Genomic DNA, 15,044 nt, shown 5'->3' with positions numbered 1-15,044 from the left:
AGTTTAGACAGGATCTGTATTAACACCATTATGTATCCTTTGCATGCACATCACACACATCACTTTACATGCCAACTAATATCCCTCTTTTTCATACCTCCCAACATTTCAAAATTCAAAAGAGGGACACCCTGAAATGTGGTGGGCAGGAGCAGGGGCGGGGCTTAAAAAAATCATAAGACCAAAGTAATATAAATAAAATTCTAAATAAAGTCATATCTATTAATACTCTTAGGCAGCAAATCAAACACAAGCTCAAACCACTGGTATAGCTATGTGAGCTCTGTAATTTAATTAACCTTTGCAGAAACAGTGCTAAATATTTTTTATCCTAATTGGACATTTAATAATAGATTCTTTAAAACTGCTCTCTGCTTTCCTCATTAATATTCTAGATTCTGGCCTTTAAAGTTAGCAAAAATGCACAGTAACACACTACATACACACTACATAGCATACACTTACACATGCAGATACATACACACACTGCATAGCATACACTTACACATGCAGATACATACACACAATACATAGGGGGGTAGTTATCAACGTGTCTACTTTACCTGCCTTCACCGGCCCAATACGCCCGCCTAAGCTCGCCTCACATAGCCGCCGCGGACCTGCAAAAATTTGCCTAAGTTATCAAAAAAGCTGTCAAAAAGCCACGCACCAAGTACGGGGCGATGAGCAGCGGACTGTGAGAGTTATCACTCATCCGATCTCGCTGCTCTTCGTCTTTTTTACAGCTTTCTTGCTAGCCTGTCACTAAGCACCCACACTAAACTACACTGTTCTACCCCCTATACCGGCGCCCCCGGAGCCCCCCGCAACTAAATAAAGTTAGTAACCCCTAAACCGCCGCTCCTAGACCCCGCCGCAACTCTTATAACCTACCTACATTATACCTAGTAACCCCTATCCTGCCCCCCCTATACCGCCGCCCTCTATAATAAAGTTACTAACCCCTATCCTGCTGATCCCGCACCTCGCCGCAACTAAATAAATAGTTTAACTCCTAAACCGCCGCTCCCTGACCCCGCCGCAACTATAATATATGTATTAACCCCTAAACCGCCGCTCCCGGACCCCGCCGCAACCTATATTACATTTATTAACCCCTATCCTGCCCCCCTACACCGTCGCCCTCTATAATAAAGTTATTAACCCCTATCCTGCTGATCCCGCACCTCGCCGCAACTAAATAGTTTAACCCCTAAACCGCCGCTCCCGGACCCTGCCGCAACCTATATTAAATTTATTAACCCCTATCCTGCCCCCCCTACACCGTCGCCACCTATAATACATTTATTAACCCCTATGCTGCCCCCCACTACACCGCCGCCACTGTAATAAAATTATTAACCCCTAAACCTAAGTCTAACACTAACCCTAAGACCCCCTAACTTAAATATTAATTAAATAAATCTAAATAATATTTCTATTATTAACTAAATTAATCCTATTTAAAACTAAATACTTACCTTTAAAATAAACCCTAATATAGCTACAATATAAATTATAATTATATTGTAGCTATCTTAGGATTTATATTTATTTTACAGGTAACTTTGTATTTATTTTAGCTAGTTAGAATAGTTATTAAATAGTTATTAACTATTTAATAACTACCTAGCTAAAAGAAATACAAAATTACCTGTAAAATAAATCCTAACCTAAGTTAAAATTAAACCTAACACTACACTATCATTAAATTAATTAAATAAATTAACTACAAATAACTACAATTAAATACAATTACATAAACTAACTAAAGTACAAAAAATAAAAAAAGCTTACAAACATTTAAAAAATATTACAACAATTTTAAGCCAATTACACCTAATCTAAGCCCCCTAATAAAATAACAAAGCCCCCCAAAATAAAAAAATTCCCTACCCTATTCTACATTAAAAAAGTTCAAAGCTCTTTTACCTTACCAGCCCTTAAAAGGGCCTTTTGTGGGGCATGCCCCAAAGAAAACTGCTCTTTTGCCTGTAAAAGAAAAATACAACCCACCCAACATTAAAACCCACCACCCACATACCCCTAATCTAACCCAACCCCCCCTTAAAATAACCTAACACTAATCCCCTATCAATTCCTATCAGCCAATCGGAATTGAAGGGACGCCATCTTGGATGACGTCCCTTAAAGGAGCCTTCATTCGTCGGTAGTCCGTCGGGAAGGAAGGATGTTCCGCGTCGGCGGGATGAAGATTGAAGATTGAAGACCCCGCTTGGAAGATGACATCGCCCGGATAGAAGACTTCTTCAGCGCCGCTTGGAAGATGACATCGCCCGGATGGAAGACTTCTTCAGCGCCGATTGGAAGATGACATCGCACGGATGGAAGACTTCTTCAGCGCCGACTGGAGGATCACTTCATCGGATGGAAAATTTCTTCAGCGCCCCTTGGAGGATAACTTCTGCCGCTCCGGATCTCCTCTTCGGTTCCATCGCTGCTCGGCTGAGTGAAGACGACTCAAGGTAGGATGATCTTCAGGGGATTAGTGTTAGGTTATTTTAAGGGGGGGTTGGGTTAGATTAGGGGTATGTGGGTGGTGGGTTTTAATGTTGGGTGGGTTGTATTTTTCTTTTACAGGCAAAAGAGCAGTTTTCTTTGGGGCATGCCCCACAAAAGGCCCTTTTAAGGGCTGGTAAGGTAAAAGAGCTTTGAACTTTTTTAATGTAGAATAGGGTAGGGAATTTTTTATTTTGGGGGGCTTTGTTATTTTATTAGGGGGCTTAGATTATGTGTAATTGGCTTAAAATTGTTGTAATATTTTTTAAATGTTTGTAACCTATTTTTTTTTTTTTTGTAACTTAGATTTTTTTTTTTTTTGTACTTTAGTTAGTTTATGTAATTGTATTTAATTGTAGTTATTTGTAGTTAATTTATTTAATTAATTTAATGATAGTGTAGTGTTAGGTTTAATTTTAACTTAACTTGAGCAAGTTGTGAAGGGGGAGGTTAGAGTAGAGCCGAACCGGAGAGCAAGGTTAATGCTGCAGAGTCAGAAGAGAATGGGTAGGAGCCAGAGGAACGCAATACAGGATAGCAATGAACTTAGCAAGGTGAAAGGTGACCACAATAAACAAGGTTTTTTTATTGTTAAATGACTCCTGTTCCATCTAGGTCCTGTAGGTGTATATATATTTGGCAGTATAGGTGGGGGCAATAGCATCAATATGATGGGCAAATAACAACATTATTTTTAATATACACTAATGACTGCTTAGTAGCTTTATGTTGTGTGAGTTATCTCAGGCTGCATATTATCTTGACAGGCAGGATTTAGACAACAGCTAAGTAACTTATACAGCATAAAGCTTCCTATCTGTGTGATATGAAATGCAGCTCCCTGCAGACTAATACATTCCAGGGGAAGGGGGGGGGGGGTTAGAGCCCTTTCTGGCTGCCTTGTTTAACTATTCATGATCAGGAACAAAATTGTTTTAGTACATTTAATTTGAGCAGAACTGCAGACGCAAAACCATTTCCCTATGGAAGCACTTTCTGACTCATGTTTGGCAATGAGTTTCATATTTGGCAATAAGTTTCATAATGGGGTTATAAAAAGTGTTTCAGGATATACCTTTTTATAATTTTTTCAGCTTTTATTTAAATTGGCTCTATGCACTCTGCTTCACAAAGGGAAACAGGCATAATGCATTGTGGCACAAGGCATATGTGAATGAATTGAGAGCATAAATGTGTAGATTTATAAGGTACATGTAATTGTATGAAATGGGTAGTAAATTATACATATTTCTCCCTCCCTTATTACTATATATATATATATATATATATATATATATAAATATAAAACAATTCATGGGCGGAGCCATCTGAGGGAGGGGTGGGGCTTTGTTTCATGGTGTGTGGTCTAGTGCCCCCCCCAACTTCAAACTTCACCAGCCACCACTGGATATAGAGAAACACATATATATTTCTCCATATATGTATATATATATATATATATATATATATATATATAAAAACACATATTCCTATTTACAGTCCCTGGCACCTCCTACTTTTCTCAATTTTAATACTTTTTAATCTTGTTGACGAGAGTTTTAGTCCTGTGAGTCTGTAATATAAAATACTAAATTATAAATAGTAAAACAACTTGGCAATATTAATTAATTTATTATGTTGCCCTTTTTTCATAACAACATAAACAGAGTTTAACCCCCTTAGTGACCAGACCATTTTTCATTTTTTTACCGTTTGGGACCAGGGCTATTTTTACATTTCTGAGGTGTTTGTGTTTAGCTGTAATTTTCCTCTTACGTATTTACCCACACATATTATATACTATTTTTCTCACCATTAAATGGCTTTTCTAAAGATACCATTATTTTCATATATCTTATAATTTATTATAAAAAAATATATAAAATATGATGAAAAATGGAAAAAAACACACTTTTTCTAACTTTGACCCCCAAAATCTGTTACACATCTACAACCAACAAAAAACACCCATGCTGAATAGCTTCTAAATTTTGTCCTAGATTTAAAAATACCCAATGTTTACATGTTCTTTGCTTGTTTGCAAGTTATAGGGCAATAAGTACAAGTAGCACGTTGCTATTTCCAAACCATTTTTTTTTCATAATTAGTGATAGTTACATTGTTACACTGATATCTGTCAGGAATCCCTGAATAACGCTTCACATGTCTATATATTTTTTTAGTAGACAACCCAAAGTATTGATCTAGGTCCATTTTGGTATATTTCATGCCACCATTTCACCGCCAAATGCGATCAAATAAAAAAATTGTTCACTTTTTCACAAACATTTTCACAAACTTTAGGTTTCTCACTGAAATAATTTACAAACAGCTTGTGCAATTATGGCACACATTGTTGTAAATGCTTCTCTGAGATCCCCTCGTTTCAGAAATAGCAGACATACAGGGAGTGCAGAATTATTAGGCAAATTAGTATTTTGACCACATCATCCTCTTTATGCATGTTGTCTTACTCCAAGCTGTATAGGCTCGAAAGCCTACTACCAATTAAGCATATTAGGTGATGTGCATCTCTGTAATGAGAAGGGGTGTGGTCTAATGACATCAACACCCTATATCAGGTGTGCATAATTATTAGGCAACTTCCTTTCCTTTGGCAAAATGGGTCAAAAGAAGGACTTGACAGGCTCAGAAAAGTCAAAAATAGTGAGATATCTTGCAGAGGGATGCAGCACTCTTAAAATTGCAAAGCTTCTGAAGCGTGATCATCAAACAATCAAGCGTTTCATTCAAAATAGTCAACAGGGTCGCAAAAAGCATGTGGAAAAACCAAGGCGCAAAATAACTGCCCATGAACTGAGAAAAGTCAAGCTTGCAGCTGCCAAGATGCCACTTGCCACCAGTTTGGCCATATTTTAGAGCTGCAACACGACTGGAGTGCCCAAAAGCACAAGGTGTGCAATACTCAGAGACATGGCCAAGGTAAGAAAGGCTGAAAGACGACCACCACTGAACAAGACACACAAGCTGAAATGTCAAGACTGGGCCAAGAAATATCTCAAGACTGATTTTTCTAAGGTTTTATGGACTGATGAAATGAGAGTGAGTCTTGATGGGCCAGATGGATGGGCCTGTGGCTGGATTGGTAAAGGGCAGAGAGCTCCAGTCCGACTCAGACGCCAGCAAGGTGGAGGTGGAGTACTGGTTTGGGCTGGTATCATCAAAGATGAGCTTGTGGGGCCTTTTCGGGTTGAGGATGGAGTCAAGCTCAACTCCCAGTCCTACTGCAAGTTTCTGGAAGACACCTTCTTCAAGCAGTGGTACAGGAAGAAGTCTGCATCCTTCAAGAAAAACATGATTTTCATGCAGGACAATGCTCCATCACACGCGTCCATGTACTCCACAGTGTGGCTGGCAAGAAAGGGTATAAAAGAAGAAAATCTAATGTCATGGCCTCCTTGTTCACCTGATCTGAACCCCATTGAGAACCTGTGGTCCATCATCAAATGTGAGATTTACAAGGAGGGAAAACAGTACACCTCTCTGAACAGTGTCTGGGAGGCTGTGGTTGCTGCTGCACGCAATGTTGATGGTGAGCAGATCAAAACACTGACAGAATCCATGGATGGCAGGCTTTTGAGTGTCCTTGCAAATAAAGGTGGCTATATTGGTCACTGATTTGTTTTTGTTTTGTTTTTGAATGTCAGAAATGTATATTTGTGAATGTTGAGATGTTATATTGGTTTCACTAGTAAAAATAAATAATTGAAATGGGTATATGTTTGTTTTTTTGTTAAGTTGCCTAATAATTATGCACAGTAATAGTCACCTGCACACACAGATATCCCCCTAAAATAGCTATAACTAAAAACAAACTAAAAACTACTTCCAAAACTATTCAGCTTTGATATTAATGAGTTTTTTGGGTTCATTGAGAACATGGTTGTTGTTCAATAATAAAATTAATCCTCAAAAATACAACTTGCCTAATAATTCTGCATTACCTGTATATGGCTTTGGCATTACTTTTTGGTAATTAGAAGGTCGCTAAATGCCGCTGTGCATCACACTTGTATTATGTCTAGCACTGAAGGGGTTAATTAGGTAGCTTGTAGGGAGCTTGTAGAGTTAATTTTAGCTTTAGTGTAGAGTAGTAGACAACCCAAAGTATTGATCTAAGTCCATTTTGGTATATTTCATGCCACCATTTCACCGCCAAATGCGATCAAATAAAAAAAATTGTTAACTTTTTCACTAACTTTAGGTTTTTCACTGAAATTATTTACAAACAGCTTGCGCAATTATGGCACAAATGGTTGTAAATGTTTCTCTGGGATCCCCTTTGTTCAGAAATAGCAGACATATATGGCTTTGGCGTTGCTTTTTGGTAATTAGAAGGCTGCACACGTGTATTGTGCCCAGCAGTTAAGGGGTTAATTAGGTAGCTTGTAGGGTTAATTTTAGCTTTAGTGTAGAGATCAGCCTCCCCTCCCTGACCCCCCTCAAACAGCTCTCTTCCCTCCCCCACCTCACAATTGTCACGCCATCTTAAGTACTGGGGAAAGTCTGCCAGTACTAAAATAAAAGGCAGTGTTGGATCTCCCCTTAGCCCCCAACCTCCCTGATCCCCCCCCAAACAGCTCTCTAACCCTCCCCCCTCTACCTATTTGCCGCCATATTGGGTACTGGCAGCTGTCTGCCAGTGCCCAGTTTGCTAAAAAAAATAGTTTTCTTTTTTTATTTCAAACCCAATTTTCTGTAGTGTTGCTTCCCCCTCAATACCTTTCCCCCTCCCAGAACACTTTTCCAACATTTATTACCCCCCTGCCTCTCCTTCTCCTCCCTCTCCCGACTTCCCATACGTTGTCTCTGAGTCTCTCTCGCGCGCACGCTCCCGAACCACACACTCCAGCTCACTTGCGCGCACTGCAGGGACAGGAAATCACTGCAGGAGATTGAACTGTGTCAATTTCCAATAACCACAACCCTGAAAAAGAGCTGTGTCATACACATTAATTCAGGCAGTGATTAAATCTGTAAAATGTAAAATCTGTAAATGTGTAAGATCAGATGCAAAAAGCTGAGCCGCTCCCTCTGCACAACAGTAGCAAGAAATGAACATGACTAACTGCAGCAGCTCACAGGAAATACTAATTGAGTCATAGTTTGCTAATATGAGTGTGTTAAAGAGTAACAGGTGCAGGGAACGATTGGCCGCGAGTCTGCAGGGGGTGGTGTTGCACCAGCAGCTCTTGTGAGCCGCTGGTGCAATGTGGAATACGGACAGCGTATTGCTCTCCCCATTCAGTGAGGTCTTGCGGACCTGATCCGCACTGTCAGATCAGGTCCGCAAGACCTTTAGTAAATAGGCCTCATAGTCTTTATTTAGTGTTCAATCTGATCCCCTGTCTCTCTGTATTTAGCAGATTATAATCTTAGGGCCACTTTCTGACATATTTTTATCGTGCCGTAGCACAGAACTTGTGGCTACTCATAAACGACATTATAGATGTAAAATTTAAAACGTTATTTTCTCATACTTGATACTATTAATGAGATTATGGTTATGGTATTCTTATACCAATCAGGATAAGTGAGCGCAGAGCCAACCGTCTCAGCATTCCATTGCTTATACATGGTCAAGCCAAGCAATAGTATGTATATATAAATTAGCACAATGGAGCACTATTTCATTGAATCTTCAGTTTGTATAAAGTTAGAAAATATTGCAGAATCCAGGAACATCAGTACCGCTCAGTATCCCAGTGGTTCCTATATGTGGTGGTAGATGAAGAGAAGCCAACTGGTCCGCCGCATATAGGAACGCTAGGATACTGAGCGGTTATTTTTAGTTCCTGCTTCAAAAGGCCCCTTCACTTAAATCGGTGCATTGCGCATGACCCAAAAACGGGAATGCGGAGGATCGCAAAGTTACTGGCAGAAGAGGAAGGAAGGAAGGAAGATAGGTATGACGAAATAGAGGAGGGGCTGGCGGCCATTTCAAAACAGCCGAGGGACATGTAAAATGAATTTTGCTTGAAAACTATATATTTAGCAAATTTGTGCTACAGTTTGAACTATTTATCCTAGTAAACTTTATCTGTAGGAGTAAGAATTTTTTTTGGATTGACTGTCCCTTTAAATATATTTATATAAAGTAATCATATCATGTCTCAAACAGACCCAGTTTGGCTAACCTCTCTTCAAAGTTTAAATCCTACATTCCTCTTATTAGTTTTGTGGCCCTTCTCTTTACTTTTTTTAACTCTGCAACGTCCCTTTTTAAAATTGGTCCCAAGAACTGCTCTCCATACTCATACACTCCAGGGATTTATACAGCAACAGAATTTTGCTTTCCTCCATTGCATCAGTGCCTTTTTTTAATACATGCTAGTATCTTATTAGTCTTAGAAGCTGCTGCCTTCCATTGCACACTCAACCTTAGCTTGTTATCTATAAGTACACTTAAATCATTTTCCTCTTCTGTTTTGATAGGTCTAGTACCATCTAAATAATAGGTAGCCTGCATATTTTTACTTCCAAAATGTAGAACCTTACATTTACCAGTATTAAATTTAATTTGCCATTTACCAGCCCATTGCTCCAATTTTTGTAAATCCCATTGCAAAGCAATTACATCCTATTCTGACCTAATCATCTTATGCAAGGTTGTATCGTCTACAAAAATAGAAATATTGCTTATTCTGTCCACTCAAACAACAGATAAAATATTTAAAATACTTAGGTATTCGCATCACACCAAATAAAGCAGATTTACGCTTACATAATTATGATAGTTTAATTTCGGAATTTAAGACCCTCACATCCACCTGGCTCCCCAAGAACATCTCCTGGCTGGGTAGGATTAATGCAACAAAAATGACCCTGCTCCCAAAAGCTTTGTATATCCTTCAGTATATAAGGTTTCCCAAGCTTAACACTAATTTCTTTTAAGAATTAATGCCTAAGGTATGGACAAGCCAACAGTAATCTGAAAAGAAAAAAAAAAGAAAACAAGTTCCTAAAAAAAGAAAGAAAATATCAACAATATAGGAAGCAATTATGGACTTGTTCAAAATAATTGTACCATAACTAGACTGTAATGACTAACTAATATAAGAGGGTAGGATTCGTAAATGCTGATTGGAGAAGCCTTTCCTTTAAAGGTGAAACTGTGAAAGCATACAATGGCTTCTCTTGGTTTGTCAGAGGGAATGGATCTAGGTCTTAAGGCCCTGTGGGCTCTCTCAATTATATGAGTACTATTGTCAAATTGTCCAAATAGCTCTTTCAATAGTCTTATGAGATAATCAGAGAGATCAGAAGCCAGGACTGATTCAGGGACTCCCCGGAATCCAATGTTGTTCCTCCGGGATCTGCCCTCTAAATCTGCAAGTTTGAATTCTAGTTGATTGATTTGTTCTGCGACACATTCTGAGTAAGTAAGGAGGTTATTGTTATTTACCACTAAGTCATCTTGTTTAGGCTCCAGAGCATCCACTCTTACCATCTTGAGGTTAGCTCCGCACCCAGTCATTCTAATATATAAAAAGTGGACATCTAGGATGTGTAGGATTTTTCTTCCCAAATAGATCAGGTGAAGCTTGAATATATAGATAGCTATATTGTGATAATAGAAACAATCATGTGGCATGTTTCAATAGAATTTACCAGCTCCAAGCTGGCTGTTTTACCCAGATAATTGGGGGGGGGGGGTAATGTGGGAGAGTATTGAGGCTTTATAAGAGGCTGCCGCTTCAAGCCCCAATGGTCCGATTCAGAGCACTGGGCCACATACACAGCTCAGCAGCTCTTGGAGTTGTGAACTGCCCGTTTCAACAGAGTCTTAACTATTTTAATACAGATTAACATCTTGTTTGCTTTAAATGTTTTTAAATGGTTACACTCTACCCACCACTTTCCATATTTGTTTATTTGGAAGAGCAAGCCTGGACTTGAGTCTGGAAATGACAGGGCTTACCACTATCATTTTGTTAACAAAGTCCCCATTGTTTGACTACAACAGAAATTATAATATAAACTGCAAATTAGGTAGAGATTGGGATTCTGAAGCCTGTCTTGTGCTTTATCAGTTTTCAGGACTGAAAAATCCACAGGGAGCAATGTGTTATAGAAAATTAATCATACTCAGATTGGACAAAAAATATTAATGGGGTCCCCCAATGATCAGTACAGGGCCCTGTTCTTTTTAATATTTTTATAACTGACATGGAGGAAGGATTACATAGCAATATCTCTATTTTTTTTTTTTTAAATATGTTTTATTTTATTTTCAATTAAATAAGATACAACAATAAAGAAAATAATCATAACAAATACATCTTTGCTATTTAAGGACACAGCTTTCAGTTTGCTCAATTGTTTTATGACGGAAAAATTCCGTCATATGTCCTTAAGAGGTTAAGGACATAACAATAAGCAATGTCATATTGTAGGAACACATTTCAGAACAATTTACTCTTCCCCTACTGCTTATGTAAAAGGCCTGTTAGAATCATTCAGATATTTCACCATCAAACCAATCCTGGCCAGTAGTCTTGTTATCAAGTGGAGTGATAACGAAAAATCTTTGGGATAGTAGAGGAAGAATCCAGTAGAAGGATGCCTTAGTATCAGGAGAATAGCAAGGAGCTAAATACCAGGGAGTGACCGGTGAGGTCAAAACAGAGTCGAGAAGCCAGGGGTCAAACCAAACAGTCATAGGAAACAGAATCAGAGTCTAAAAGCTTAGTCAGGGAAATCCAAGGACAGAACAAACAAACAGAGTGGAATCAGCAGGCAGAAGAATGGTCAAAAGGAGGTCCAGGTCACAAGCCAGAATTCAATATCCAAAAATATAGTTCAAGGCACACCCACAAGATACACTCAATACTAGGGCAATGAGACAGAGAAACTGAATGGCATTTCAACATTTTAGTTATGAGTTTTGTGAAACATTTTTGTTTCAGAAAATCCATAACTACTGGTCTCAGATCGCGATATGGATCATGGCGGTATAGGCTATAACGCAAGCATTTTAGCTGGACCGCACAACCTGTAATACAGCATTATGGAAATCCTGCATTCAAAAGTCATTTTTTGCGGAATGGATCATTGCGTTACAGGCTAAAATGGTTGCGGGATAGCTATACCGCCGTGACTTGTAATACGGAAGACCTGCCATTTCACACGCAATTGCCACATTTTCAGTGGTATAGCCTTACCGCACCATACCACAAAACTTATAATTTAGGTGATTATTTGGTACTAACCATAAAACCACACTTTTTGCTGATGATATTATTATCTTCTCTTCAAACCATCAGAGACTCTACCGCACTTATTTGACATGTTAAAACCATTTGGGGAATTATCCTTTTACAAGCTTAACTACACCAAAACTGAAGCCTTTATATGGTGATTCCAAAACGCATATACCCAGTCCCTTCAAGACAAATATGGTCCAGCAATTCACTTAAACACCTTGGAGTTTTTATATCCAAAGACATTACTAGAGGGATTTAGGAAAATTACGTCCCACTCCTAGCAGAATAAAGAACACTTAAAAATAAAGGGAACTTTACATCTATACAATGGTGGTTGTGCACTGGGGCCTACAGGGGCCAGTGCCCCTGTAAAAATGTCCCTCCCCCCCCTGTGGCCCCCCCCCTGAGCTGCCCAGTAATATCTATTAAAAAAAAACGGACATAGCTCTTAACAGGATTCATAGTTTGTTTCAACTTTTTTACGTCTGGACCAGGCCACATCTAGCAGTACCCAATCTACCCAGTCTGTGTTCCACTTCCACGCACAACCAACAGCCCTTCTAGCCTGCTACTCAGCTGGAGCAGGACTGAGTCTGGACTACTAGTCTAGCAGACAGCAGGCACAGCTTGCTTCCTGACCTATGCGTGCTGTGAGCCTGTGACGTCACGTCAGCGAGAAGACTCACACTATGAGGGGAGTACCCGTAAAACAGGGGTGACCCGGGTGAGTTAGCGTTTATGAATGGTAAATCTGTGTGTATTTGTGTGTCTTATAGGGAATATATTACCTCATAAATAAAATAAGCCGCATTCAAAAATATTATGAATATATGAGCATTATACAGTCACCCTTTGAATAACATTCTGTGTATAATTGTCTGCAGCAATGTTATAAGCCAGACTGATCCTCGCTTCTACCTACTGCAGATGAAACCAAACAGCAATGAAATTAAGTTCACTAATTTGAAATCTATACGATGCATTTCTTATGTTTTTTATCTTTCATTTTTATTGTCTCCAAGAAGTTTTAGTTTGGACCATTCCAATTAATGTTTTCAGTTTTGTTAGTTTTTTTGTGGGCTAGATATTAAACTAGGGGGTGATTGTCCCCATGCTGGTTAAATATTACTAGAAAATATTAATAATGGTTTAGGTTTATGTGATCTGCTCTCAATGTATTCCTATATACCATATGCTATGTAAATAGTGGGATTTTATAATATGATATCCAACAGGTTATTCCTTTATACCCTTATACCACTATTGTGAAGGCTGAAGTGGATTAATATAGCGTAATTACCTCCAGGTCTCTCTTGTATGCCCATAAAAAATATTCTGAAGCCTGCATGGGTGGGTATGCACACAGACAATTTTTTTATGCCCATAAAATATTTTAAAGACTGAAGAGCTGATTTGAGGTGCTTGCCTCCAGGCTGTTCGGAAGGCTCAATATGATGCTAGGGTTGCCAGCTGTCCAGTAAAATCTTCACAGAAATAATGGACAGTTAAATGTCCAGTATTTTAAACTGCATTTCGATAAATAATACATTTATTGAGTAAAGTAATCAACAGTAGCTGCCCGTGTTAAGTAGGGAAGGATGGGACGTATGCCTCTACGTTGTTTTTCTTCTTCTAGTAGTTTGTTTCCGTTTTTTTAATGTGCCCCTCTGATTAAACACTGGCCCCACCTTGCCCCCCCCCCAGTAAAATTTGTCTAGAACCGCCACTGCATCAATATCTTGGCTAGACAGAATAGCAGTACTAAAGATGAGCTTCCTTCCTAAACTTACATATATTTGTTGATGTCTGCCTATTCGCTTACCAAGACACCTACTCCAATTCCAGAATGGTATGACTAATTACATCTCGCAAGATGAGGTTCAAGAATTGCACACAGAACTTTACTATACTCACAGTTTCATGGTGGAATGTAAAGTTAGCGGAATGTTAGGTTTACGGGTTAATAGCTTAATTTAGTTTATGGCGATGTGGGGGGCTGGCGGTTAAGGGGTTAATAGGTTCAGTTAATGGTAGTGATGTGGGAGGCCAGAGGTTTAGGGGTTAATATGTTTATTTAGTGGCGGCGGGATAGGGGTTAGTAAATTTTATTTAGGTTCAGCAGTGTCTGGTAGCAGCGGGATAGGGGTTAATAACTTTATTAAAGTTGCGGCGGGGTCCAGGAGCGGCGGGATAGGGGTTAATAACTTTATTAAAGTTGCGGCAGGGTCCGGGAGAGGCAGGATAGGGGTTAAACATTTTAATGTAGTGGCAGCGTTTAGTGACAGGGTATAAATAAAGTTGGTAAAAAGCTGAATAGCAGCGAGATTGATGACTCTTAGTTAATAACAGTCCGATGCTCATCACCCCGTACTTGGTGCGCGGCTTTTTGCCGGCTTTTTTTTATAAATATGGAGATCGTATTCAGGTCCGCGGCCGCAATGTTAGGCGAGCGTATTGGTGCCGGCGAATGCAGCATAGTTAAAGCTTTGATAAATATTCCCCATTAAGTTAAAATTGTTATAATGCTTTCATGAGAGTTGTTCTGTTTCCTGATTACAGTTTAGCAGTACTTTCATGATTATATGGACATTGTGCAATGACTTATTTTAACAGTATCTTGAACGTAACTTTATAACATAATAAGCTCTTTAAAACCCACCCCTGTTGTGATATTCAATTTGAAATTATAACACCTTTTTCTTACTCTAAATAAAAGCATTGACATATTTTTAAAAAGTTGGAATGACTGATGATGGCAGCTTTTGAGGGAGCACACCCTGGCTTCTCTTTGGAAGCAGACCAGCTAGAACATCAACCCTTTTATGAGGATGATGGACCTAGAGACATAGAACTTCTGCCTAGCGATGACTTGGACCTATCACTCAGTGAGAGAAACACTATGCAGCATGATTACCCTATTGTCCCTGTAGATGGCTTCTGGAAAACACAAATAGTGGATAGTGTCGCGTGTGTCACACATGTCTCTGCAAAGCAAGATGCCATCACCTCTGAGAGTTGTGCCTTAAACAATTACCCATTTACAAACTTAGCATTGTTCCTATAGCAGCGTAAGAAGTTTTGTGCTGTCAATGCACTAACATATTCTACTGTGTTCATATAACTATACATTTACCTCTTAAATTAAGGCATTTCTGAAGACATGTTCAAGAACTCCTCCACCCCAATTTCCATGAAACTACTCTAAGTGACACTAAGTGCAAATTAATGCAGTCCACCAGAAGCTGCAAGCAGTAATGCAACAAAAGGTAAGAAGAATTTTTTCAACTTACAAGTAAT

The 15,044-nt window shown here is 39.0% G+C and overlaps 1 protein-coding gene across 1 annotated transcript in view; it reads right to left on the bottom strand.

Moving 5' to 3' along the window:
• LOC128657564 (5-hydroxytryptamine receptor 3A-like) overlaps positions 1–9,991 on the bottom strand; it is a 40,291-nt gene extending 30,300 nt beyond the window's left edge. The window contains exon 1 of the mRNA XM_053711939.1: positions 9,745–9,991. Coding sequence (XP_053567914.1) covers positions 9,745–9,991 — 247 coding nt within the window. The remainder of the gene's footprint in view (positions 1–9,744) is intronic.
• Between the last annotated feature and the right edge of the window lie 5,053 nt (positions 9,992–15,044).

Source organism: Bombina bombina, chromosome 4 (assembly GCF_027579735.1).
Source record: "Bombina bombina isolate aBomBom1 chromosome 4, aBomBom1.pri, whole genome shotgun sequence".
NCBI classification, from domain to species: domain Eukaryota; kingdom Metazoa; phylum Chordata; class Amphibia; order Anura; family Bombinatoridae; genus Bombina; species Bombina bombina.
Note: the sequence above shows the minus strand (reverse complement) of the source record. Positions and strands in the feature narration are given on the sequence as shown.